At 44.7% G+C, this 26399-nt stretch overlaps 1 protein-coding gene across 1 annotated transcript in view; it reads left to right on the top strand.

Moving 5' to 3' along the window:
* The first annotated feature begins 8499 nt into the window (after positions 1-8499).
* LOC116046753 (ral guanine nucleotide dissociation stimulator-like 1) overlaps positions 8500-26399 on the top strand; it is a 35381-nt gene continuing 17481 nt past the window's right edge. The window contains exons 1-8 of the mRNA XM_035996540.1: positions 8500-8892; positions 16493-16782; positions 17920-17964; positions 18596-18795; positions 19858-20015; positions 21645-21893; positions 22177-22280; positions 24896-24980. Of these exons, the coding sequence (XP_035852433.1) occupies positions 8869-8892; positions 16493-16782; positions 17920-17964; positions 18596-18795; positions 19858-20015; positions 21645-21893; positions 22177-22280; positions 24896-24980 (1155 nt within the window). The 5' untranslated portion in view covers positions 8500-8868. The remainder of the gene's footprint in view (positions 8893-16492; positions 16783-17919; positions 17965-18595; positions 18796-19857; positions 20016-21644; positions 21894-22176; positions 22281-24895; positions 24981-26399) is intronic.

Here is a 26399-nt window from a genome sequence, read left to right as displayed (position 1 = left end):
AATCAATTTCTAAATAAATGCAACTTATAGTCCAGTGCGACTTATATATGTTTTTTTCCTCTTCATGACACATTTTTTGACTGATGCGACTTATACTCCGGAGCGACTTATAGTCCGAAAAATACAGTACTTGGTGTTTTCGTTACCCATTACAAGATTGCAGTAATTCTACTTGTCGCTACGATGTAGCCGTCATTACAAAGCTTAGTTTACTCTCGGTAAACCTTGCTAAATCCGGGACAGTTCACAGTCGGTCTCTTGATAAGTTCACAGAAATATCTGACCAGTTCACAGACGTGGTCTGGCTTAAAATGCCCCAAAAATATCTTTAAAGAGGATAGACATTGTTGTATTACTGAGGACAATTATTAATATTGGTGTCTGGATTCTGGCCGGTGACCAAAAGTATTTCCCTTTCCTTTGCATGCATTCCTTTTTCATTTGCTTTGCTTGCTCTTGCATTAATTCATGCATGAAATCATCTTGAGTCATGCATTACGTAAGCATTGACTTAAAGGTCCAATGTGTAGGAATTTCTCCCATCTAGCGTTGAGATCATATATCAATTAACTCTCTCACCACGTAGTTCAGAGTAGGTATTACAGCTACGGTAGCCTTCACGCTTCAAAAAGACGCTCTCTTGCTCTTTTCAATCTCCTTTTTCTTTTTCTGGGCGAAGAAGAAGACTCCTGTTCCTGAAATTAGGATTTTGTTTCACTATCTTTGTGGGGACCCATCATTGACATAATGCATTCCCTAGCCCCTTACCCTAACCTTAACCATCCCAACTAAATGCCTAACCTTAACCCTTACCCTCACCCTAACCATAACCTAATTCTAACCCTAATCCTAAAACCAAGTCTTAACCCTCAAACAGACCTTTAAACTTGTGGGGTCCAGCATTTTGGGCCCCACAAGGCTGTGCAGACCCCACAAGTATACTGGACTCCCTGGGTTTTGGACCCCACGAATATAGTAAAGCAAGTGCACACACACACACACACACACACACACACTAAGGTGGAGCAGTGTGTCCTGTATGTCTCTTACCAGCTAACGTATTTCTAGATGGATCATGAATATGGAGCGTCTACTCCAGTTCATGCTAACACAAATGTAAAATTTCAAGCCAATAGGAATACTTGGAGTTGATGGTGGAGGTAAATATTCATGAAAAAGGACAAGTTTGTGAACGGGCAACACAGATTTAGATAATGAACAACTAAACACGTTACACACTGCACCTTTAAGTTTATGATTTGTGTTACCGTTCTGGTTTACTTTAGCCAAATCCAAATGTGCTGAAGCGATGAGCATACTGTCAATGAACTTTATCTTATGCTTTGCCTGAAAGGCAAGCCCTGGTCATGGGTCTCAGAAGATATTTGTCTCTTGTGCTGTGTTGATAAAGAACTGTCTGTCTGCATTCCTTACCACTGCTGTAACCACTCTGCGTCAGCCTTCCTCTGAAGTCTTTGAATTCCTGAATCCAGGGACCTAACTCTCCGAATTGTCTGAGATTTTTTACTTTGTATTCCTTTCTGATGGGAGCACACTCTCATAGAGCACCTCACTATACGTCCACACCGCCGCCGACTTGAGCTGCAAAGCAGCTCTGGCCGCCCGGTCAAGGACGCTGGTCAGAAAGTCCGGGGAAGCTGTTTGAGGCTTTGGCCGCTCTGACGTAGCAGCATTCTATGTTCATCATGGAAAAAGATCAAGCAGCCACTGCACGGCCAATACACTGACACTAGAAACCTTTTATAAATGACATATATAATGACAGAATGTGGATTGGTTGTTGGTCGCAGCGGTGTCTGTTAGCAGTTAGCTCGCTCGTTAGCCGCTGAACCGCAGCAGCGTGCAGGCAGAGCGAGCAGCCGCCAGCTGTTGATCCGTGCAGGACTTCACCGTGAGCGGACTGTTTAGAGACCATGTGACCGGCAGGTAACGTTAACTGGTCCCTATACGCAAATATCATAAATGATAGGGAACCCAGCAACGGCCATGATGAGCTTCTCCTCCTTTTTCTCTCTGAACTAATGTTTTGGTAGGAACCAAAGTTTACATCGTATGTTTCTCTGGAATCAGCTAGCGTGAAGGACCTCTATATTCTGATTGGTTGCCGCTGAACCGCGTCATAGCTCATTACCATAAAGTTGACCTACTTTCAACTTTCTGATTGACGCTCTGGTCGCTCAAAACGCCCAAAACGTGACGCCGACAGATTTGCCGCTCCTTGCAGCTGAGAGAAGCAGCTTCCATTGAAAATGAATGACTGCCTGTCCGGATGGATGTCCATCCACCCACCCATCCATCCACCCATCCATCCATCCATCCATCCATCCATCCATCCATCCACCCACCCACCCACCCATCCATCCATCCATCCATCCACCCATCCATTCATCCACCCACCCACCCATCCACCCATCCATCCATCCATCCACCCACCGACCCATCCACCCATCCATCCATCCACCCATCCATCCATCCACCCACCCATCCACCCATCCATCCATCCATCCATCCATCCATCCACCCACCCATCCACCCATCCATCCATCCATCCATCCATCCACGCATCCATCCATCCATCCATCCATCCATCCGGGACTCATTGGCAAACACTTTCTCATTATTTCAGACACTTAATATATTAATCTGAGTCGGTCAGCGGCAAAACGAGCACTTTTGTGAAGGTAAATACAAGCTGGACAGTTGTCCTATTAACTTACATCCTAGCTTGTTTCTCCGCTGCCGACTGCAGCGATCACGCTTAATACTGGACCAATGTCAAAGATTGTTGTTCCCATCAGTCACTTAGACACAACAACATAGGAAAATAGGGTTGAAAAAAAAATGGTAGTCACCTTTCAATAAGCAGGGCCACGTTCAGCCCCGACAAAACCTAGCAACACGTGGCCGGGTTGGTTCAGTGGGTAGAGCAGGCGCACATATACTGAGAGGTTTATGCCTCGACGCAGAGGTCCAGGGTTAGAATCCGAGCTGTGGTGATTTTCTGCATGTCTTCCCCCTCTCTCTCTCTCTCTCTCTCTCTCTCTCTCTCTCTCTCTCTCTCTCTCTCTCTCTCTCTCTCCCCTTTCTCACCTAGCTGTCCTGTCAAATTAAAGGCAAAAATAATAAATAAAAATAATATTAACCCTCCTGATGTCCTTGGGTCAAATTTGACCCATTTTCAAAAAAGTTTCTATATCAGAAATTTGCGTTTCTTTCAACCAAATTGTCAAAATCAACATGGATGCTTCCCTACAACGCTCCTCACAAGTTAAATAAATGATCAGTTCACTACTTTTCATTGAATTTGGGTGTTTTATTAAATTTTATGTGACAAAAGAACGTTGAAAAAAAGTGTCAGAAATTCCGGACGCAGCGAAAACATCGACGAAAACATCAAAGTGCAGAAAAAAATCTACAAAAACAATGTAAAAAGTGACAAAAAAACTTTGAATTTTTTTTAACAAAAAGGCCTGGAAAAAGTGACAAATGTCGAAAAAGAACAACTCAAATTTTGACCCAGAAAAACAAAAAGTTGCATGGTCAACAGGAAGACTGAAACGTGGGTGTAATGAAACATGGGTGCAATGATCAACCTGCCTTTTTACGACCACAAGTTTACAGACAAGTCTCTCCTGATTGGGTAACACCTGTGACACCAGCCAGTAAACGAGAGACACGCCCACCAAACGAGAGACAACGTATCTCAAAGCCGCTGCACACCGTTAGACACCGTTCAACGTCTACGGAAACTGTAGCAAGCACACCCGGTCTCACGCCAGTTCGTGAAATAGTCACGTTTTTTTGATTAATTGATTCGTGTACAGGTCAGGATTTTCGAACGTGACCATTCCACGAAATGCCATGAGACTGGGCTGCTCTGGGGGACGCAACAACGGGGAAATTAAACGCCACACGCCGGCCACAACAACGGGACGGTTGAGGTTAGGAAGAGAATAATGTGGAAGGGAACTGCAATACGCCGGACATTTTCGCCTTATCAATACTACTCGCTACCGTAATTGTGCTGTGATCACGAAATATGCTTCCCATTGAACTACATTACTTTAACAATCGTGCTCACCACACGAAAATAATGACTAATGTGTTCAGTACACGAATCAATAGATTCAATAACCATTCAAGGTAAGAACCAACTTCACAATCTGATCGACCTGCCGCTCACTTTTCCAAGAAAGTGGAAAAGTGTTTCCGTTAAAGCTGCTCTTTCCAAAATGTGGCATTTCTGCTCTGCGTCGTGTGTCGTAATGCGATGTATACTCATGCACCACACAGGAAAGGGGTCATATTTAAATATTTTGTATTCTCAATGGCACAGAAACAAACAGCTGACACAAGTGACGTTCATGTTGCGTCTTCACCTAAAATCTTGACACAGATTTGGTTTCCATTATCCAGCCAGAACAGCTGCTTTGAGTCCTCTGATGCCTTCAGGTGTAGTTCTCTCCCCCCCCACCCGTGCATTTCTTTGTTGATAGCGCTGGCATCGTATATTGGCCCAAAACACAAATGTGTCACTGGACAATGCGGGCCAACACCTACACCTGGGGCACGTTCAATCTCAGAACACGCTGTGTTTTGCTCAGCCCAGTCTCAATGCAGTTCGTGAAATGTGTGGAGGACCTCAATCTACTATGGGTTGCTCTGGTATGATATATATATTATTATGGTATATTATTGTATCTTTTAGACTTGTATCATGTTGTCATTACTTAGAATTCCTCACAGAAACTACGCACTGTAGCTTTAACAACTTTTCTTGGGAAACTCCTGCATCAGTGTGATGACTAAACATGCCCAGGTCTGGTTCTTACCTTGAAGATAAATAGATATTGTAGTCAGCAAGTCTGCAATGTAATGACGTAAGCGTGCTCTGGCCCTGAATGTTTTATTGCCGTGTCAGTGCAGGCCAGCGGGGGGTGGGGGGTGGGCAGGGACAACAACCGTGCTCGAGCACGTTTCAAGGCAAGTGGGCCAAGGGTGAGTACGCCCTAAAACAAACACACACTCATAGATTACCTGGGTTTTATTAAATTGTGATTTTTCTGTGATTTAGTGCTGCACTTCTATGAAGTTGGGGGACTTGTGAGCAACAGATTTTAAAAAAGTGGTCAAAAATTGAAGCAGCTGAGAGACTTATTTTCCTTGTATTTGCAAGTTCCAAAAACACATCCTATAATGCAACTGGACAATATATGCCCCCAACACCTCCAGTTTGTAACGCAAACTTTCTGTTAAAAAGGATTTTAAGTTTGCAAGCCCAAGACAAAATCACCACGATGATTAAGTCAAATTTTTTCGGCTTAAAGAACTTGCCACAAAACATATTTTAGGCCACACTAAATGTATTTTAAATAAATGTCATTATAATCTAAAAAGGCCAAATGTTTTTGTCTTTCTTGTGTGGCCTTGATCAACTGCCATGCTTCGCTTGTTTGAAAGCCATGATGTCTCTCTCTTTCTCATGGGCGGGCCAAATTCACTGGGCATCTGAGCTTTCATTTTCTCAAAGGCAGAGCAGGATACCCAGGGCTCGGTTTACACCTATCGCCATTTCTAGTCACTGGGGGACCATAGGCAGGCTGGGGGAACTCATATTAATGTTAAAAAAAACTCATAAAGTGAAATTTTCATGCCATGGGACCTTTAAAGAGGCGCTATGCAGTTTTGGCCATTCTTCTCTGTTTTCTTTCTTTTTGCTGGCAGGTTTCTCTAAGTCGCTAAGATGGTCTGAAAAGTCACTAAATCGAGCGAGAAAGTTGCCAAGTTGGCCGCACTGTCCACAACGTTACAGCTGCATCTTCATTTCCCAAACTATGGAGCAAAATCACAGAACGTGCGTGCGTTAATCGGCCGTTTAAAAAATTTGTGCTGTTAAAAGGAATTGGCATTAACTCGTTATTAGTCTCGCTTTGGCAGACCTTCCTCCACAGCGCTGCAAAAGAAGGTCTGTCTAGTCCACACAGCATTCTGGGATGGGAGAAAAACATGCTCTGGTTCATTGGCATTTCTTTAAACCAATTACAATCATCTTAGGCGGTGCTATGCTCCGGACGGAGCCACGGTGCCTCTGCTAAATAGTCTCAGGAAGGAACTTGTTTTGGTGGAACATGTGGACGTTCAAAAGTAGTTTTAGTCGTGCAACAGAAAACTCAGATTGGACAGATAGTCTAGCTAGCTGTCTGGATTTACCCTGCAGAGATCTGAGGAGCAGTTAACCATAGTCCTCACAAATCAGCCGGAGGTTAGAACGCCAACACAGAGACAGAGGAAGGGGACGGACATCCGAAAACGGACATCCGAGAATAGGGACATCCGGCAGAATGAGAGCAATCCCAGAAGTGGACTGTCGTGGATATAGACTAACTCTGTACACAGCCCTGTTCAGAACAATAAAATATGTTAAGATAAAGTGGAGTAATAGCGCCCTGAGTGTGTCTCAGTGTGTGTTATAATCCAAACTACTCTGGTCTTTGTTCGAGTGCACATGTTAGTGAATATAGCCGTGAAAAACGTAGGCATTTCGTGTATTGGGGAACGGTATCTAAGAGCTGTGTGATGCAATCTCAGCCTGTTGTTTTCACTATTTCAAGTACAGCCTCTTTAAAGTCCCCTTCACCCAATCATGTGTTGTGGTTGTTATTATACACTTGGATGTTGGAGCTTCACTGTGCACAATGATGCATGTGCGGAGTTTGACACTACAGCATTGTTTTCACATTCCTCTCCTGAAGCAGGAAAGTTTCTCTGTGCTTGCTTTAAATCTCAGTTTAGAACGTGTACATACAAGCATGACTTTGTGACAACTAGTTTGGAAGCCAGTCATGGTCCAGCATGCATCTTACTTAAGTGTGATGTGGAAACTTCAGTTCATGCATACCAAGTCAGTGACGGAGGAGACGTCTCGTGTCTATAACAAGCATTCAGATAATTTACTTAAAGTGCTCAGATTATGCTTTTTGGCTTTTCCCTTTCCTTTATTGTGTTATATATTTTTGTGCACGTTATAGGTTAAAGCTCTATTGTAGTCCAGCCTTTACTTCAGAGACAAACGTGGTCACTTTGGAACACACGTTATAATGCTCACTGCTTCTGACTGGCTAGTAGTCCTTACCTAGCTACTGTCAGGGTCCTCATACGCTGCTTCTGACTGGCTAGTAGTCCTTACCTAGGTACTGTCAGGGCACGCCCTCATACTCTGCTTCTGACTGGCTAGTAGTCCTTACCTAGGTACTGTCAGGGCACGCCCTCATACTCTGCTACTGACTGGCTAGTAGTCCTTACCTAGGTACTGTCAGGGCACGCCCTCATACTCTGCTACTGACTGGCTAGTAGTCCTTACCTAGGTACTGTCAGGGCACGCCCTCATACTCTGCTACTGACTGGCTAGTAGTCCTTACCTAGGTACTGTCAGGGCACGCCCTCATACTCTGTTACTGACTGGCTAGTAGTCCTTAGGTACTGTCAGGGCACGCCCTCATACTCTGCTTCTGACTGGCTAGTAGTCCTTAGGTACTGTCAGGGCACGCCCTCATACTCTGTTACTGACTGGCTAGTAGTCCTTAGCTACTGTCAGGGCACGCCCTCATACTCTGCTTCTGACTGGCTAGTAGTCCTTACCTAGGTACTGTCAGGGCATGCCCTCATACTCTGCTACTGACTGGCTAGTAGTCCTTACCTAGCTACTGATCATGTGCGACTGCCAACAAAGATGTTCCAGCAGTGAGAGGTCTCACTCTGTAGCTAAAACAGAGACCTGAACACAGGGTGAAAAGAGGAGCTGCAGCAATGTGCAGTACAACAAAAATATGGTGTTTTTTTGAAAATTAAACCATGTAAACCTATTCTGATATAACCTGTAAATACAATTATGAACCTGAAAATGAGCATGATATGAGCACTTTAAAGTAAAAGTAGCAATACGACACTATAAAATACTGTTTTGAGAAACTAAGTCATAATTATGAGAAAGTTTCTCATTAAAATTAAAAACGTAGTCAGTAATCAAAGAAATCAAGTCATTATTTTTAAGAAAGTTTCTCATTATACCGACTTAAAGGATTTTTTTTTTTTTCATCAAACTGGCAGAAATGGGCGTCCATACATAAATACTGTACAAAGCCAGAACACCAGCCAAATAAATACTCTGTCAAATATGTCTTGAGAAAGGTCCTTGTGACCGAAACGTCGACCAAATAAACTAATGCAGAAGTGAACAATACAACATGAGGGTGGTATCAATCTTCAATCTAACGAAAAGAAAAGACAATATTTCGCACACTTTTTCTTTAAAACCTAAGACGGCACACTGACAGCAAAGCAGCCCCAAACACACAGCCAGACACACCTCTCTCTCTCTCTCTCTCTCTCTCTCTCTCTCTCTCTCTCTCTCTCTCTCTCTCTCTCTCTCTCTCTCTCTCTCTCTCTCTCTCTCTCTCTGTGTCTCTCTGTCTCCTCCCACTGAGTTTCAGTCCAACCTACGGCTGGTACCGGTGGACACCGACTAGTCTACAGCAGGGAGAGAAACCAAAGTCGGGACACTTTGATTTGTGTAGTCGCTCAGAAGAGCCGCCACCTGGTTGATAACCAGCCGAGCCCCCCCCCCCCCCTCTGCTAGCGTAGTACGCGGCGAATACTTTGAAGTACAAGTCGTCTTTGTAGTTGTAGCGTTAATGTAGTTCCAAACCAGAGAATTATATAAAAAGCGTTTTTATTTAAATCAAAATGCAGTCCTGACATTGACTGCATGCTTCGCGAGGTGGAAGTTTATTTTCAGTTCAACGATTCGTGCCAAGATGGACAGCAACAGTCCTTAGGACACGGGCCGGGATGGGGAAATGGGAGCTAACTATGGTAAGACTAACGACTGTCTGTAATGTAAGAATGTAAGCTAATAGATGCAACGAAATTTGGCTTTTGTTCTGATTTATATGTGAAAAACATCCCTGGGTCTGCAAGTCCAACTTAAGTTAGCTCTTGAATCTTTCTCTTCATATTTAAAAACTTACTTTTATAATCTCTGTAAAGTCCAAAGTCTATAAGGTTGCAACTAACGATTATTTTCAATGTTGATTAATCTGTCGATTAGGCCTATTTTCCCGGATAATCGTTTAGTTGTTTGGTCTTTCTGTCAGAAAATTCATTTATTCATCTCATTGTATTGTCTATCTCGAACAATCATCAGTGTTGCAACACAAAATAAATAAAAAATAAATTAATTAATTAAAACCCCAAAATTCAAATGCAAACAATCAGATTTTTACCAAAGACTCCATAAAATAATAATAAAAAAGTATGAGTTTGAGAAGGAGCAGGCAGAAGCAGATAGCTCATTAGGTCCTGCACCTACTTCCCAATATCATATTATTTACAAAACAAATAGATATGCAAACAATGGCGGCTGGTGAAAAATATTCTCGGTGGGGCTGTGCCATACTTTTTTGTTTCTGTAACCATCGCAATACAATTTAACACAAACTGCAGGACAGCAGTGCTCAGTGAAATAGTCAATAATCATTTAATGCCAATATTAAAAAGTTGAGGCATTCTTACACAAAAACATAAACATCATATTGCACAAACACAAGCCTTTCATTTGCATTTAAACTGAACTTGTAAACAATTGACTATTTCTACACATAACATCTTTTGGAAAGGCTGTTGACTGTTACACCATATATATATATATGGTGTAACAGTCAACAGCCTTTCCAAAAGATGTTGTTGTGTAGAAATCTGTATGTGTGTGTGTGTGTATGTGTGTGTGTGTCTGTGTGTGTCTGTGTGTGTGTCTGTGTAAGGGACATACAGGACATACTGCTTGATTGATATATGATCTCAACGCTAGATGGGAGAAATTCCTACACATTTGACCTTTTAAAGAAACATTTGATACCGTATGTTGCAACACAAACATATTGCTAACCTGATGCAATGGCAGCTGTGCTAGGGCTGCAAAAATAAATAGGTTAGTCAACTATTAAATGAATCAGCAACTTTTCTGATAATCGATTAATATTGCTCTACTATTTTGGCCATGTGTTTCATACACTTTCTGTAGTGAAACATCTAAAGGCCGTTACACACCGACCAGACGGCCGTTACACACCGACCACACACCGACCAGACGGCCGTTACACACCAACCAGACGGCCGTTACACACCGACCAGACGGCCGTCACACACCGACCACACACCGACCAGACGGCCGTTACACACCGACCAGACGGCCGTTACACACCAACCAGACGGCCGTTACACACCGACCAGACGGCCGTCACACACCGACCACACACCGACCAGACGGCCGTTACACACCAACCAGACGGCCGTTACACACCGACCAGACGGCCGTTACACACCGACCACACACCGACCAGACGGCCGTTACACACCAACCAGACGGCCGTTACACACCGACCAGACGGCCGTCACACACCGACCAGACGGCCGTCACACACCGACCAGACGGCCGTCACACACCGACCAGACGGCCGTTACACACCGACCAGACGGCCGTCACACACCGACCACACACCGACCAGACGGCTGTTACACACCGACCAGACGACCGTTACACACCGACCAGACGGCCGTTACACACCAACCAGACGGCCGTTACACACCAACCAGACGGCCGTTACACACCGACCAGACGGCCGTTACACACCGACCAGACGGCCGTTACACACCGACCAGACGACCGTTACACACCGACCAGACGGCCGTTACACACCAACCAGACGGCCGTTACACACCAACCAGACGGCCGTTACACACCGACCAGACGGCTGTTACACACCGACCAGACGGCCGTCACACACCGACCAGACGGCCGTCACACACCGACCAGACGGCCGACCGTCGGCAGTAAAGCCAGTGTGACTGATCAGTCTCCCCGAGTTGGTCCAAAAAGTTCCTCAGAACACACCGACCAGACGGCCGTTACACACCGACCAGACGGCCGTTACACACCGACCAGACGGCCGTTACACACCGACCATTTTCATCAGATTTTGAGAGACTCTAGTCACGCTCATCCCGCTCCCCGTTTCCTGGTTAGCTCTCCACCAATCAGATGGCTCATTGAGTCTGATTGCCAATCCAATCCACTTTATTTATATAGCACGATTTTAACAAACACAAGGTTTCCAAAGTGCTGCACAAAAAGATAAAACAGAAATAAGTAAAATAAATAAAATACAATATGACAAACACAATACAAATATGCAAGTATACACATAAGATCAACACTCCACCTGGTGTTAAAAAGCCAAAGAAAAGAGGTGGGTTTTAAGAAGATTTTTAAAATTAGACAGAGAGGAGGCCTATCTAATGTGCAGAGGCAGTCCATTCCAGAGTTTTGGAGCTGCAACGGTAAACACTCGGTCCCCTCTGAGCTTAAGCCGAGCTTTAGAGGCCGGCAGTGCCCGTCCCGCCGATTATACATGTCAAATCAGCCAAAATGAAGGCCGACGGCTCCTCGGACGGACGACGGCACGAACACACCGACCAGACTCGAGTCACCGACCTCGCCAGACGGTCAGACGGCCGATTATTGGGTCTGTGTGTAGCCGCCTTCAAAGCAAAAACGCCATCAGATGGGGATCCATGGTCTAATTTGAGAACAACAATGGCTTAACTTAAAAGTTAGTTTCCATTTTTGTCTTTGGCATTTAACTTTTCATAATCAAAATCAAATTTTGATTGACTTTGCAGCACTACTATTTTGGGTCATATGTTTCGTAAACTTTCTGTAATTAAAAATCAAAACAATCCAAAAGCAAAAATCCTATCTGCAGACGGGGGACTCTGGGATGAAATCTTGTCAAACGTTTGGGAACCACTGAACTAAAAATCAGTGCAGTGCTCCTTTAAATGCCTAATGCATTACATAACAACAGCAGGCGTTAATAACAGGTCTTGTGTGACCTTTGTCTAATCCTTCTAGTTAATATGCAAATGATTCACAAATCTGTACAGATGCCCGGCAGAGAAAGCAAGTAGACCTTTAATATTAGGTCTTGGAAAACCATTCCTGTCACAAGCTTTTAGATCTGAATTATTCCACCCTAACTGTACGTCCACACCGCCGCCGACTTGAGCTGCAAAGAAGCTCTGGCCGCCCGGTCAAGGACGCTGGTCAGAAAGTCCGGGGAAGCTGTTTGAGGCTTTGGCCGCTCTGACGTAGCAGCATTCTATGTTCATCATGGAAAAAGATCAAGCAGCCACTGCACGGCCAATACACTGACACTAGAAACCTTTTATAAATGACATATATAATGACAGAATGTGTATTGGTTGTTGGTCGCAGCGGTGTCTGTTAGCAGTTAGCTCGCTCGTTAGCCGCTGAACCGCAGCAGCGTGCAGGCAGAGGGAGCAGCCGCCAGCTGTTGATCCGTGCAGGACTTCACCGTGAGCGGACTGTGTACAACCAACATTCGAGACAGGCTACATTCAGTGCACACTAGGGCTGCCACCTCTTAGTCGATTAGTCGACTAATCGGTCGTTTTGGTCTTAGTCGACTAAGATTTCTTTAGTTGATGAGTCATTTTTTATGCTTATTCATGCTTAATTACTCATTTCCAAGAAACTTATGAGCACATTTCTGGTAAACACAAGATTTAAAGTGGTGCTTTTGCAGGATTAATTGTGGAGAAAGTCAGTTTTACAGATGGTTAATTAACTACATTTATATTGTGCTTTTCTAGTCTTAACCACCTCTCAAAGAGCACAGCTCTGTCGATTACATCAACTAATCGATTAATCGACAAAATCATATAAGTCGACTAAGAATTTCTTTAGTCGAGGACAGCCCTAGTGCACACACATTATAGACTTTACATAAAGATCTTGTTAGATCTCGGTAGAAGCATGCTGAATGCGTATTGGCTCACTGACGCTGATAAGATGTACTCCTTAGGTATTGAATTTGTGTATTGAATGACGAGGCATTTTTTCGATACTCGATACTTTAGAGACAATTCGGTCGGTGCCTAAAAAGGATTGACTTCGGTACCCAGCCCTAGGAGTTACCTTGCCTTTATGACAATAAAGAACATTTATTTTTCTCTGCTCTGTACTGTAACTTAAATATAATGTTAATACACAAGAGGCAACCTGGGGGCTGCAAAAAGCTCAAGACTGTGACTGCGTTCAAGTTTAATGATCTGCCCTTTTCATTCATATTAAATGCTGCAGAGGCCAACAGAATCAGATCTCCATGAATACGTTTTCTGATTTTAAACGTGGCTTTTAGCAGTGCTTAGCACCCCCATCGCTGACACAGTACGACGCACTGCACAGATTCCCATCTGTGTGGCTGACAAACGGTCCTAGTTTCTCTGAGAGACAATGGGAGATGTGTTATACTGGTCAGACACAGCAGCCAAACCTTTTGTCTTTACATGACGACATTTAAATGATCTTTCACATACGAGGATGTGAGTCCTCCCATCTGCTGTTTAGATTTTAAATAATTATTGTGAACGCAGGCGGTTTCTTTCATCTCCTCTTACATTAGCATTAGCATGAACTGGAGTAGACGCTCCATATTCATGCTCCATCTTGAAATACGTTCGCCGGTAAGAGACATACAGGACACACTGCTCCACCTTTCGTGTTTTCGCTGTCACGTGATAAACTCACAGTGCTGCTAGTGGGTATCGTAGCTGCTTGGCCACGGCAAGTTGAGGTAGGATATATAGAGTTTCAGCAGCATAAAAACGGTGCAGGAGTGCATTTCATTTCCGTGTGAAAAATGTTGCATCATGTTTTGTTGTTCAACAGTCTGACTGCTTGAGGGAAGAAGCTCTTCCCTGTTCTGGAGGTGCAGGCAGTTCTACTGCGGTACCTTCTACCTGATGGCAGTAAGGAGAAGAGTGCACGGGACGGGGGTGTTGTGTCCTTAATGATGCTTATGGCTTTGTGCAGACAGTGGGTGTTATAGATGTCAGAGAGGGAGGGAAGAGAGGCCTTTTCAGCCGTCCTCACAATCCGCTGCACGGCCTTTCGTTCTGCAGCAGTGCAGTTACCAAACCACGCTGTGATGGCACTGCCCTGTTTTTGAAATTTGTATTGCATTTCACTACAGACTTTGGAGCTCGCACTTAGTGACATTTCCTGACATTTGCCTCTCTGCCGTCGTGCTTTGGGTTCTGCTTTCGTGACCCCGTCATAACTGCTTGCAGTTCAAGTTTTGTCTTGTTTGTTCTGAATGAAAAAACATATTCAAACAGGAAAAGTATGAATGGAAATATCACAGTTCAAGGTGTTTTCACTGTTGATTTAACTGTTAAATAACTTCAATACAAGTTCAATAAAGGCAACATCTTTCCAAAACAATGAATAATCGTGTTAAATAATCGTGATTTCAATATTGTCCAAAATATTTATGATTATTACAGCCCTATTTAATTTACATTAAAATGTCACGATTCGATTTAAAAAACACTTCGCAGCATGTAAATGTAGTTACCTTTCCCATGTGATTGCAGTAGACATACAATAAAAAAAAAAAATAAAAGAATTAAAAATTACATTTTTTTAAATTTATTTTTATTAAAAAATATGAATTGATTTTGAATCGGTAGAGCTTGGATCGCGATTCGAATGTGATTCCATTTTTTTTGCACACCCCTACTATTTAATAGTCCGTGTTTTCATTTGTTGTGTGTACTATTTGATGTACTATCCTGTATTTTTCCATAAACATTCAAATGACGCTACAGCATTCTGGGAAATCTCAGGTTGGTTGTGTAGCCGGGACATTGCTGACAAGAAACCTAAACACGGTCTCACGCCAGCATATAGCCTGGAGGATCATCTGATAATTATTATCATTATCATCGTATGCTTGGCATGATGGTTATGAGTATAAACAGAGGTGACGTAGTCGTCGTGAGCCATCATCACAGTGGGAGACTTTGTGTCACCTGTTGGTTTGGTCATGGAGGCTCGCTGCTATTTTATACTAACCCAAAGCCTCTTGACCATTGGCTTAATTTACAGGGGGGGTGGGGAGGTTACAACCCCCTCCCCACCCAATAATGATTTGTTGAATTAATCAAATTTGAACATACTGTAGGCTATGTGTCAGTGGCTTGTTGATCTTTACATTGTTAGTTTATTTCCTAACCTGGCCTGGGACACATTCATACGGTTTGATAAAGTAACGTTACTTATTGGACTTTAACTTATCGTTGCACTTACAATAACGAGCTCAGCTGTCCTGAATTTAGGTGTGTGTGTGTGTGTGTGTGTGTGTGTGTCTGCGTGTGTGTGTGTGTGTGTCTGTGTGTGTGTGTGTGTCTGTGTGTGTGTGTGTGTGTGTGTGTGTGTGTGTGTGTGTGTCTGTGTGTGTGTGTGTGTGTGTGTGTGTGTGTGTCTGTGTGTGTGTGTCTGTGTGTGTCTGTGTGTGTGTGTGTGTGTGTGTGTGTGTGTGTGTGTGTGTGTGTGTGTGTGTGTGTGTGTGTGTGTGTGTGTGTGTGTGTCTGTATGTATGTGTGTGTGTGTGTGTCTGTGTGTGTGTGTGTGTGTGTGTGTCTGTGTGTGTGTGTCTGTATGTGTGTGTGTGTGTGTGTGTCTGTGTGTGTGTGTCTGTATGTGTGTGTCTGTGTGTGTGTGTGTACGTGTGTGTGTCTGCGTGTCTGTGTGTGTGTGTGTGTCTGTGTGTGTGTGTGTGTGTGTGTGTGTGTATGTATGTGTGTGTGTGTGTGTGTGTCTGTGTGTGTGTGTGTGTGTGTGTGTGTGTGTCTGTGTGTGTGTGTCTGTGTGTGTGTGTACGTGTGTGTGTCTGCGTGTCTGTGTGTGTGTGTGTGTGTGTGTGTGTCTGTGTGTGTGTGTCTGTGTGCGTGTGTGTGTGTGTGTCTGTGTGTGTGTGTGTGTGTGTGTGTGTGTCTGTGTGTGTGTGTGTGTGTGTCTGTGTGTGTGTGTGTGTGTGTGTGTCTGTGTGTGTGTGTGTGTGTGTGTGTGTGTGTGTGTGTGTGTGTGTGTGTGTGTGTGTCTGTGTGTGTCTGTGTGTGTGTGTGTGTGTGTGTGTGTGTGTGTGTCTGTGTGTGTGTGTGTGTGTGTGTGTGTCTGTCTGTGTGTGTGTGTGTGTGTGTGTGTGTGTGTGTGTGTGTGTGTGTCTGTGTGTGTGTGTGTGTGTGTGTGTGTGTGTGTGTGTGTGTGTGTGTGTGTGTGTGTGTGTGTGTGTGTGTGTGTGTGTGTGTGTGTGTGTGTCTGTGTGTAAATCTTAACCCAGAAAAACTAAACGTTGCATGGTCAGCGGGAAGACACAATAAGGGTTAAGTATCGGTGCAGGCACCGTTTAGGCACCGGTACTGCTTTAAAAGTTTAGCACCGATTTCAGAAAATACCCCAAACCATACCCTACCCTACTTAAAATCGTGTTGGCAGCCACACTCGGCGTTAAAAACTTCTCACATTGTTTCCCTCCTCTTCGTTCCCCAGAATCCGGTGCAGGAGTGGGGTGAGGAGTTTGAGGACGGCGCGGTTTATGGCGTCACTCTGCGACGGGAGCCCGTCCCCTCCCCCCCCGACGCCAGCGAGGACAGCCCGTGCTGCGCCTTCATGCAGTACCGAACCTGCAAGGTGCGGCGTCTGAAGGCAGCGTCCCTGGACCTCCTGGTGAAGCAGCTGCTGGACCCGGGCTGCCAGGAGCAGGACTACGGCAGGATCTTCCTCTCCACATACAGAACCTTCACGGGCAGCTCAGAGCTCATAGAGCTGCTCTTCCACAGGTCCAGTCACCACTGTTTGTCTGGTTTTCTTTATGCGATAGTTTGACAGCTTTGGGAAATACACTTATTGGCTTTCTTGTCAAGAGTAAGGCCCCGTTTACACGTACATGGTTATTTTTACAAACGGAGACATTTCCCTTCATTTGTGTCCTTCGTTTACACGCAAACGGAGAATTCTACTCCGGCCAGAGTGGAGATTTTGGAGAACTTAGTTTGCACGTTAGCATGTGAACTGAGACAAACGGAGGTTTGGGCAGCAGAGGAAGTGAGAAAGAGAAGAGAGAGGAAGTGATTCCTTGCTGTTGTTGCTATTTTCTGGATTCTGATTGGCTAACGTGGTCCTGCTAATAATAATAATAATGCTAAGCTACGCTGATTAAAGCCATGTGAGAACTACACTTTGTGGTTTTACCAGATTTTGTTGGCTGTTTCCCCCGTTTTCATTCTTTATGCTAAGCTAACTGGCTTCATACTTAGCATTCAGACATGAGAGGGATATGAGTTTCCTAACTTACTGTCTGCAAAGGATGCCAATAAGCGTATTTCCCAAAATGTTGAATTATTCTTTTAATAGTCAGCTGAATGAGATATATGTCAGTCCCCTCTCATTCACATTCAAATTCATACACAAACACACACACACACACACACACACACACACACACACACACACACACACACACACACACACAGCGTTTCTTCAGTTTCTCTCTACCTTTGGGTGTCTATTTTCTCTTTCAGCTTACTGCAAATGCTAACATTTTTAGCATAGTTTAGCCTCTTTCTCTGTGTATCTTCCCCTGATCAGAAACTACAGGCTGTGTGCTAGATTCTGGGGAAACTGCCTGGGTTGTTGCACATGCAAAGTCACCGTGCTGTGTCAGGATCTTTTTATACGCTGATTTTCCTGACAAAGCACTCGCCTCCTGCCTGCTTTGATGTAGTAATAAGTACCTAGCAGGTGCTCATTATCCCGAGGCTTTCAACAACAACCATTATGCACAGAGCGGTTTTAGACTGTGGTTAGCATGTATGGAGGTCAGGCGTCGGTTAGTTGAACAAATAATAATTAAAGAATATACAGTAAACAGCCTGAAGTGGAATGACTAAGTCTGTTTTGTTTTTCCCCCCCAACAGAGAAAATGCTGCCTCATATCTGGACCACAGTGAATGCTGCAGTAGGTAGGTGGATGACTTTTGGGTTTACTATGTGTTTAAACCAAGCCGTAACTTATGGGTTCAACATTTGGGGGGTTTAGAGCTCCACTTTTGAGCGAAAATTGCAAATGTCTTTATTTATGTAAAGGAAATTATAATAGGGTTTTGGGGGGTTGGGTAGCACTGGCCAGTTTTGATTGTTAGGGGGGTTGTAACTAGGGGTGTGGGAAAAAATCGATTCACAATCGAATCGCGATTCAAGCTCTACTGATTCAAAATCGGTTCATATTTTTAAATTTTTTGTAAATTTTGAATTTTTAAAATTTAGAATTTTTTTTTTTAATTGTATGTCAAAGTACACGTCAAATAAATGTTTCCCCAAAGATGTTTTTTGTCATTTTAGGTAGCTCTGATCACATAAAAACGGGGGAAACATCATGATTGACAGCTGGGATTGACTCACGATTGGTTGGGCGGGTGTATGGGCGGGACTTCGATACCTTGGCTATCAATCCGATTCATCTCTTTTGTGATTGTTAGGAGCCAAAATTATAATCACGATTACAATTTTGATTAGTTGCACAGCCCTGTTTCACACTATGGACTTTGAGAAACCCTGAGTTAAAGAGTAATGATTCTTCCTCTGGCTCCTCAGCCCTCTGTTGGCCTTCGTCCAGACATGGATGGACGAGTACAGCGAGGACTTCAGGGATCCTCCGCTGCACCCGGCACTCAGGCTGCTGTTGGATCACCTGCGGATCAGCGCTGCAGTTTACGGAAACATGCGCAGCCAGCCCAACTTTAGCTCTCTGGCTGGGCAAGCTGAGGCACTGCTCAAGACGTTACAGAAAGAAGGTGATCCTCCACAGTCTCACATTGCCTACACCAAAGATACACTCACTCTGGGTTGTTTGCATTTCTTTAAACTAATCTCTAGTCTTGGGCGGCGCTAAGCTCCGGACGCAGTGACGGTGGCTCTGCTAAATAGTCTCAGGAAGGAACTTGTTTTGGTGGAACATTTGTGTTTATCTGTGTTTTAGCAAAACACCATCGAGCAACATTTGCACCCCGCAAAAGGGTTAGGTATTACAGTATTAGGAGACCACTAAGGTCTATATAAAGAGACTTCAGATACAGTATTAGGGGACCACTAAGGTCTATATAAAGAGACTTCAGATACAGTATTAGGGGACCACTAAGGTCTATATAAAGAGACTTCAGATACAGTATTAGGGGACCACTAAGGTCTATATAAAGAGACTTCAGATACAGTATTAGGGGACCACTAAGGTCTATATAAAGAGACTTCAGATACAGTATTAGGGGACCACTAAGGTCTATATAAAAGAGACTTCAGATACAGTATTAGGGGACCACTAAGGTCTAAAAGAGACTTCAGATACAGTATTAGGGGACCACTAAGGCCTATATAAAAGCTTCCAAAAAGCAGCATGCCATAGGACCTTTAACTCTAACCATAACCATTGCCTAATCCCTAGTGCCTTCCAGGCAACGCTGCACTTACCAGTGTATCTCCGTGTGTACTTCGTCCACAGCAATCCCACCAATCAGTCTCAAAACCTCCCAGTTAGAGAGGAAATGTCCTAAACATATTCTTTAGAAATCTCTACAATCATTCCCTGAAAGAACCAAGCAGGTCTGCCTCGTTGCACGATCCATGTTCTTCAAAACTTGACATTTTAAGCGTGTAGTTCGCTAGCTACAAGTTTGTTGTTGTTGTTTCCCGAAACGGATGGAGTTTGAGAACGGATTATTCTGCTATTAGTCTGGAAATGTACTTCTGTTGATCGAGACCAACCATCGTATGACACGACCGAAACCGATAAAGCCTTTGTCCATGTGCCGTGCCATCATAACATGATTATATCATGACTTCTGCTCTGTTTGATTCTTTAGAAACGGAGACAAATGTCAGTCCTTCCCAGGAAGATCTGGAGCAAGATGAGGAGGCTTCTGGTGATGAGGATTCAGGATGTGAAAACTTTCTGGATCAAGGTGGCATCATGGATTTTTCAGCTGCTGCCGTTGCCGAACAGCTCACCCGAATGGACTCTGTACGTGAGAGGATATATTTTATTTTCCATTTCTGTTGTTTTAGGCTGCATCTGCACTGCTACGTTTTCATTTTTAAGCGGCATTTTGAGACAAAAACGATCTCCGTCCACACAAGAGTTTTAGCTCCAGTAGCAGAACTAAACTCTGTCCGTATGAACACGTCTGACATCACATATCACATGACCGTTCACACACACTGGGCATGTGACAGACAGGCAGACAGACAGGCAGACAGACAGACCTGTTACTGAAAGGTCTGTAAGCTGGCAGACAGACAGACAGACAGACAGGCAGACAGACAGGCAGGCAGGCAGACAGACAGACAGACCAGTTACTGAAAGGTCTGTAAGCTGACAGACAGACAGACAGACAGACAGACAGACAGACAGACAGACAGACAGACCTGTAACTGAAAGGTCTGTAAGCTACCTTGTCGGTACACGATCCGTTCTGCCTGCACGATCCGTTCTGCACATGCGCAAAATGTTCGCGCATGCGTGGTTGTACGAGGATTTACGACACTGCACGATCCGTTCCACGCTTCCGGTCGACAGCCAAGCTAACGTTAGTTTAGCTAACAGCTAATTCGGCTAACTGCTAGCTGAGACAGCATGTAATAACTTTAAAAGACCCTCAAAATAAAACTTGAAAATAAACGTTGACATATATAACAAACACCTAACATATATAACAGCTGTTACGTCAGTTCTACTTTACTTGTGCTCATTTAAAATACAATCACTCAATACTTGTCTTTATTGTTATTACTGTGAAGTCTTAATTTAGCTGTAGCTGCTTTTCCCATTACGTTTGAGTTAACGTTATTTTAGACTGAATCTAGCTGTCAGCTAGCGGTTAGCCGAATTAGCTGTTAGCTAAACTAACGTTAGCTTCCCGGTGGAGGCTAGCCATAGGCTAGCGTGGAACAGATCGTGCAGGTCGTATGGATACGTAAAACAGTATTATCTTGCGCATGTGCAGAACGGATCGTGCAGGCAGAACGGATCGTGTACCGACATACCTAACTGATGAGACCAAATGTCTCTGTTTGTGTCCGTCCAGACTACAGAGCAACCAAAACGGGGGCAGCAGTGTTTCCAAATGTCTTCCTTTTGGGGGCTCGGACACACCGGAGTAGTGTGGGCGCGAGGCGTAAATGTTGGGTCTGGGTCTGACCCATATCCAGATGTTGGGTCTGGGAACTCACCATTGGCTGGGCTCAATCCGAGCGGCGGGATCAACGGTTGTCTTTCAAATTCCCTCTGCACGCAATAGGATAGTGCTCCAACCAACCAGAGCAACTTTAAACTCTGAACACATCTTCCTTTTTTAAGAATGACTTCAGAGCCGTTCTTTGTTCTGTTCTCAAAGAAAAGCTGAACTCCAAGTCTTCCAGAGTCGCGGCCAAAGCCGACTCCAAAGACCGCTGTTCACCAGCAGCAGCAGCCATAAGCCCCGCCCACCCACTCTATACACCATGTGATTGGCCCGACCAGAGGTTTTCCAGCTCGCAAGCCAACGGAGAGTTGTTAGACGACCCTGGCTGCAGATTACATTTGCTGCCTCTAGGGTGGTCCAGATTTCTATGCTAGATTAAAGGCTGATGTTTGGTTTTTATTATGTTTCAGGCTCTGTTTGTCAAAGTGGTGCCATACCAGTGTCTGGGCTGTGTGTGGTCGCAAAGAGACAAGAAAGAAAACATGTCTCCCACCATCCGAGCCACCGTTGCGCAGTTCAATGCCATTACCAACCAGGTCATCATGTCGCTGCTCTGCTCGCCGACAGACGCCAACTCCAGTCCCACTTCCTCCGGCCGGCCTCCCAGCACGCCGGCTCAAAGGGCCTGCATCATAGAGAAGTGGGTCAGAGTGGCAGAGGTCAGTCAAGAATAAATAGTAAAATTAAGAAAAATCAGTAAAACGTTTAAAACAATATCAATCATAATACAAAACTGTATGAATCGTTATATAAAAAATTAAAACAATAACTGTTATATATGCACGTATGTAAATGTGGGTATATATACCCACATTTACATACGTGCATATGTGTAAATGTGGGTATATATATACCCACATTTACATACGTGCATATAAGACACTGTGTGAACGCCAGACTGAATATGTGAATGTACTGAATGAAAGGTTGTTTCCTCTGCAGGGTTGTCGGCGGTTGAAGAACTTCACCTCTCTCCGGGCGATCCTGTCGGCCCTTCAGTCTAACGCTGTTTACAGACTGAGGAAGACCTGGGCTGCTGTTAGCAGGTAGGGCTGCTGTTAGCAGGTAGGGTAGCTGTTAGCAGGTAGGGTAGGGCAGCTGTTAGCAGGTAGGGTAGCTGTTAGCAGGTAGGGCAGCTGTTAGCAGGTAGGGTAGCTGTTAGCAGGTAGGGTAGGGCAGCTGTTAGCAGGTAGGGCAGCTGTTAGCAGGTAGGGTAGCTGTTAGCAGGTAGGGTAGGGCAGCTGTTAGCAGGTAGGGCAGCTGTTAGCAGGTAGGGTAGCTGTTAGCAGGTAGGGTAGGGCAGCTGTTAGCAGGTAGGGCTGCTGTTAGCAGGTAGGGCAGCTGTTAGCAGGTAGGTTAGCTGTTAGCAGGTAGGGCAGCTGTTAGCAGATAGGGTAGGGCTGCTGTTAGCAGGTAGGGCAGCTGTTAGCAGGTAGGGTAGCTGTTAGCAGGTAGGGTAGGACTGCTGTTAGCAGGTAGGGCAGCTGTTAGCAGGTAGGGTAGCTGTTAGCAGGTAGGGTAGGGCAGCTGTTAGCAGGTAGGGCTGCTGTTAGCAGGTAGGGCAGCTGTTAGCAGGTAGGTTAGCTGTTAGCAGGTAGGGCAGCTGTTAGCAGATAGGGTAGGGCTGCTGTTAGCAGGTAGGGCAGCTGTTAGCAGGTAGGGTAGCTGTTAGCAGGTAGGGTAGGACTGCTGTTAGCAGGTAGGGCAGCTGTTAGCAGGTAGGGTAGCTGTTAGCAGGTAGGGTAGGGCAGCTGTTAGCAGGTAGGGCTGCTGTTAGCAGGTAGGGCAGCTGTTAGCAGGTAGGTTAGCTGTTAGCAGGTAGGGCAGCTGTTAGCAGATAGGGTAGGGCTGCTGTTAGCAGGTAGGGCAGCTGTTAGCAGGTAGGGTAGCTGTTAGCAGGTAGGGCAGCTGTTAGCAGGTAGGGTAGGGCTGTTGTTAGCAGGTAGGGCTGCTGTTAGCAGGTACGGTAGCTGTTAGCAGCTAGGGCAGCTGTTAGCAGGTAGGACTGTTGTTAGCAGGTAGGGTAGGGCAGCTGTTAGCAGGTAGGGCTGCTGTTAGCAGGTAGGGCAGCTGTTAGCAGGTAGGTTAGCTGTTAGCAGGTAGGGCAGCTGTTAGCAGATAGGGTAGGGCTGTTGTTAGCAGGTAGGGCTGCTGTTAGCAGGTAGGGTAGCTGTTAGCAGCTAGGGCAGCTGTTAGCAGGTAGGACTGCTGTTAGCAGGTAGGGTAGGTTTGCTGTTAGCAGGTAGGTTTGCTGTTAGCAGTTAGGGTAGCTGTTAGCAGGTAGGTTTGCTGTTAGCAGGTAGGGTAGCTGTTAGCGGGTAGGGCAGCTGTTAGCAGGTAGGGTAGGTGTTAGTAGGTAGGGTAGGGCTGTTGTTAGCAGGTAGGGTAGGGCAGCTGTTAGCAGGTAGGACAGCTGTTAGCAGGTAGGGTAGGTTTGCTGTTAGCAGGTAGGGTAGCTGTTAGCAGGTATAGTAGGACTGCTGTTAGCAGGTAGGGCAGCTGTTAGCAGGTAGGGTAGCTGTTAGCAGGTAGGGTAGGTTTGCTGTTAGCAGGTAGGACTGTTGTTAGCAGGTAGGGTAGGTTTGCTGTTAGCAGGTAGGGCTGCTGTTAGCAGGTAGGGTATGACTGCTGTTAGCAGGTAGGGCAGCTGTTAGCAGGTAGGGTAGCTGTTAGCAGGTAGGGTAGGTTTGCTGTTAGCAGGTAGGGCTGCTGTTAGCAGGTAGGGCAGGACTGCTGTTAGCAGCTAGGGCAGCTGTTAGCAGGTTGGACTGCTGTTAGCAGGTAGGGTAGGTTTGCTGTTAGCAGGTAGGGCTGCTGTTAGCAGGTAGGACTGCTGTTAGCAGGTAGGGTAAGTTTGCTGTTAGCAGGTAGGGTAGGGCTGCTGTTAGCATGTAGGGTAGGGCTGCTGTTAGCAGGTAGGGTAGGGCTGCTGTTAGCTGTTATCAACCATTTCAAAGGCCGCGCCTTCTGTCCGTCTCTGCGGTTATGTTTATTGTCTTTTACATAATCGTCCTTTAACCAGGACGTTGAAACCTCATCAAGTGCTATTCAATGTCACTGACGGCGTAGGTCAGCAAATGCCTTGCTTCTGATAATCTACAGTATGTCAGGTCATGACCACTTCAATAAGCTCTTATAAGGTCAAGGAGAACTGAAACATAGACAGCCAAAGCAAGACTGAAAGTTAATGTTGTTGTGTTTATAGTTTAAACATCTGGTCACGGCTCAAATAGTAAAGTTTTAACACCATACTTAATTATTCAAGCAGGCCTATCTGGTTTTGGACTAAACAATTTTATCTTCGTTTTATCTTATCTTATTATTTCTATACAAGTAATACCTACTTATTTTATATGTTATCTTATAATTAGTTAGTTTGTTTGTTAGTTTTATTTCATGTCTGTGGCATGCCAAACATTTGGCCCATACCATATGGGATTACAGACATCTTCCAGTCTCGCATATACAAATCATGTGGAGAAATGCATGAATAAGAGAGATAAAAGAAACAATAGTTTGTTTTTGTCATGCATGAATTTTGCCTATTATTTTGAAGCACATGAGTTTACGCCTGTCGTATGAAATGTGCTATATAAATACACTCGACTTGACTAAATAGCTGCATTTGTACTAAATACAGTCTCTGTTGTTGTTGTTGTAGGCAGAGCATGGCCACGTTTGATAACCTCTGGGAAACCTTCCCCGATGAGAACTGTGTCCTGACCAACAGAGAGCTCCTGCTGGAGGTGAGAAGGAAACTCTTGCTGCACAAAAAACTAGGCTAGACTTCAGTGTTTACAGTGTAAACCTTCGCGTAGGTCATTGCAACCTACAGTCGCTAATAAACCCAGTATTGGGACAGTTTTCAGCAGAAGACACAATACTGGAATTACAGATTGGGGGCCCTATCCTGCACCCAGCGCAGCAAAGCGCAAAGCCTGATGCAAGTGTCTTTGCTAGTTTAAGACAGACGCAGTTGTCAGTTTCCCATCCAGCGTCCACGCCGTTTAAATAGCAAATGCACCTGTGCCCATCTGTGTGCTGGTCTTACAGGGAGGTGTGTTCAGGTGCATTCTGGGCGTGCTGGTCTTACAGGGAGGTGTGTTCAGGTGCATTCTGGGAGTATTGCTATCTTGAGGCAGCGGGAAGTGATGGCACCATTGACCAACAAAAACCTGGTCTAAAGTCAATAAAGCAGCATTTCACTGTTATTTTAACAGAGCATTAGTAAAATGCTCCTAGGCTCGTGCACAGCGCACACACACTATGCTTGTTACACACACACACACACACACACACACACACACACACACACACACACACACACACACACACACACACACACACACACACATGCAGAAGATTAAACATAAAAATATTCCGGTGCAAATCCATAACAGCAATGCTCCAAGGTCCAAACGCGCCTGGCTTTTAAAGGGAATGGGAGATGATCTCTGATTGGTTGATTGCATGTTACGCCCAAAACACACCTCTGATTAATGAAGACACAAAGTACAACCCTTTAGGACCATGCACCCGGCACACGGACCCTTTTTTCCGCCGTCAAACTAGCAAAAGTGGATTAGGACACGCCCTAAACACACCTGCACCAGGCGCTTCACGCCGTGACCTCAGATCATTAAAATAGGGCCCTGGGTCTGTTTTAATATCGAGAATTGTTGTGACCATTAACACAACAGGATATGAACTGTACAAAGTACAAAGAATGTTTTTCACTTATTGAAAACATAGTTGGAAATGATTATCCTCCTAAGCACATGGATGGATTTAGTTTAGTTTAATATTCACAGAAATGTTTAGCAGAGTGTTAATGGGAAACTAAGGGCCTCCAGCACATTGTGTTCCCTCTTTTCTTTTATGAAGTCTCCTTTAGGCAGCTGCGTCAGAGGCGACTTGTGTCTAGTTACAGTGACCAGACTCTGAAGTCAATAGATCAGAGACAGACCAGTCTACTACACACACAACAACCAAGCAACTTGCACTGCTATTCACTTCCTAAAGAGATATTATGATAAGTTTAGCCATTGTTAACATATCCTTCTTTTCAGTATTCAGTGTATTCAGGCGCTGCCTTTTATTAAGGAGGCTTTTATCTCTGTAAACACAGTCACTCATACATTTGCTTAAAGCCTAATCTCTGTTTT

Source organism: Sander lucioperca, chromosome 21 (genome assembly GCF_008315115.2).
Source record: "Sander lucioperca isolate FBNREF2018 chromosome 21, SLUC_FBN_1.2, whole genome shotgun sequence".
Classification (NCBI taxonomy): Eukaryota; Metazoa; Chordata; class Actinopteri; order Perciformes; family Percidae; genus Sander; species Sander lucioperca.
This window is presented reverse-complemented; position numbering and strand designations above follow the sequence as displayed.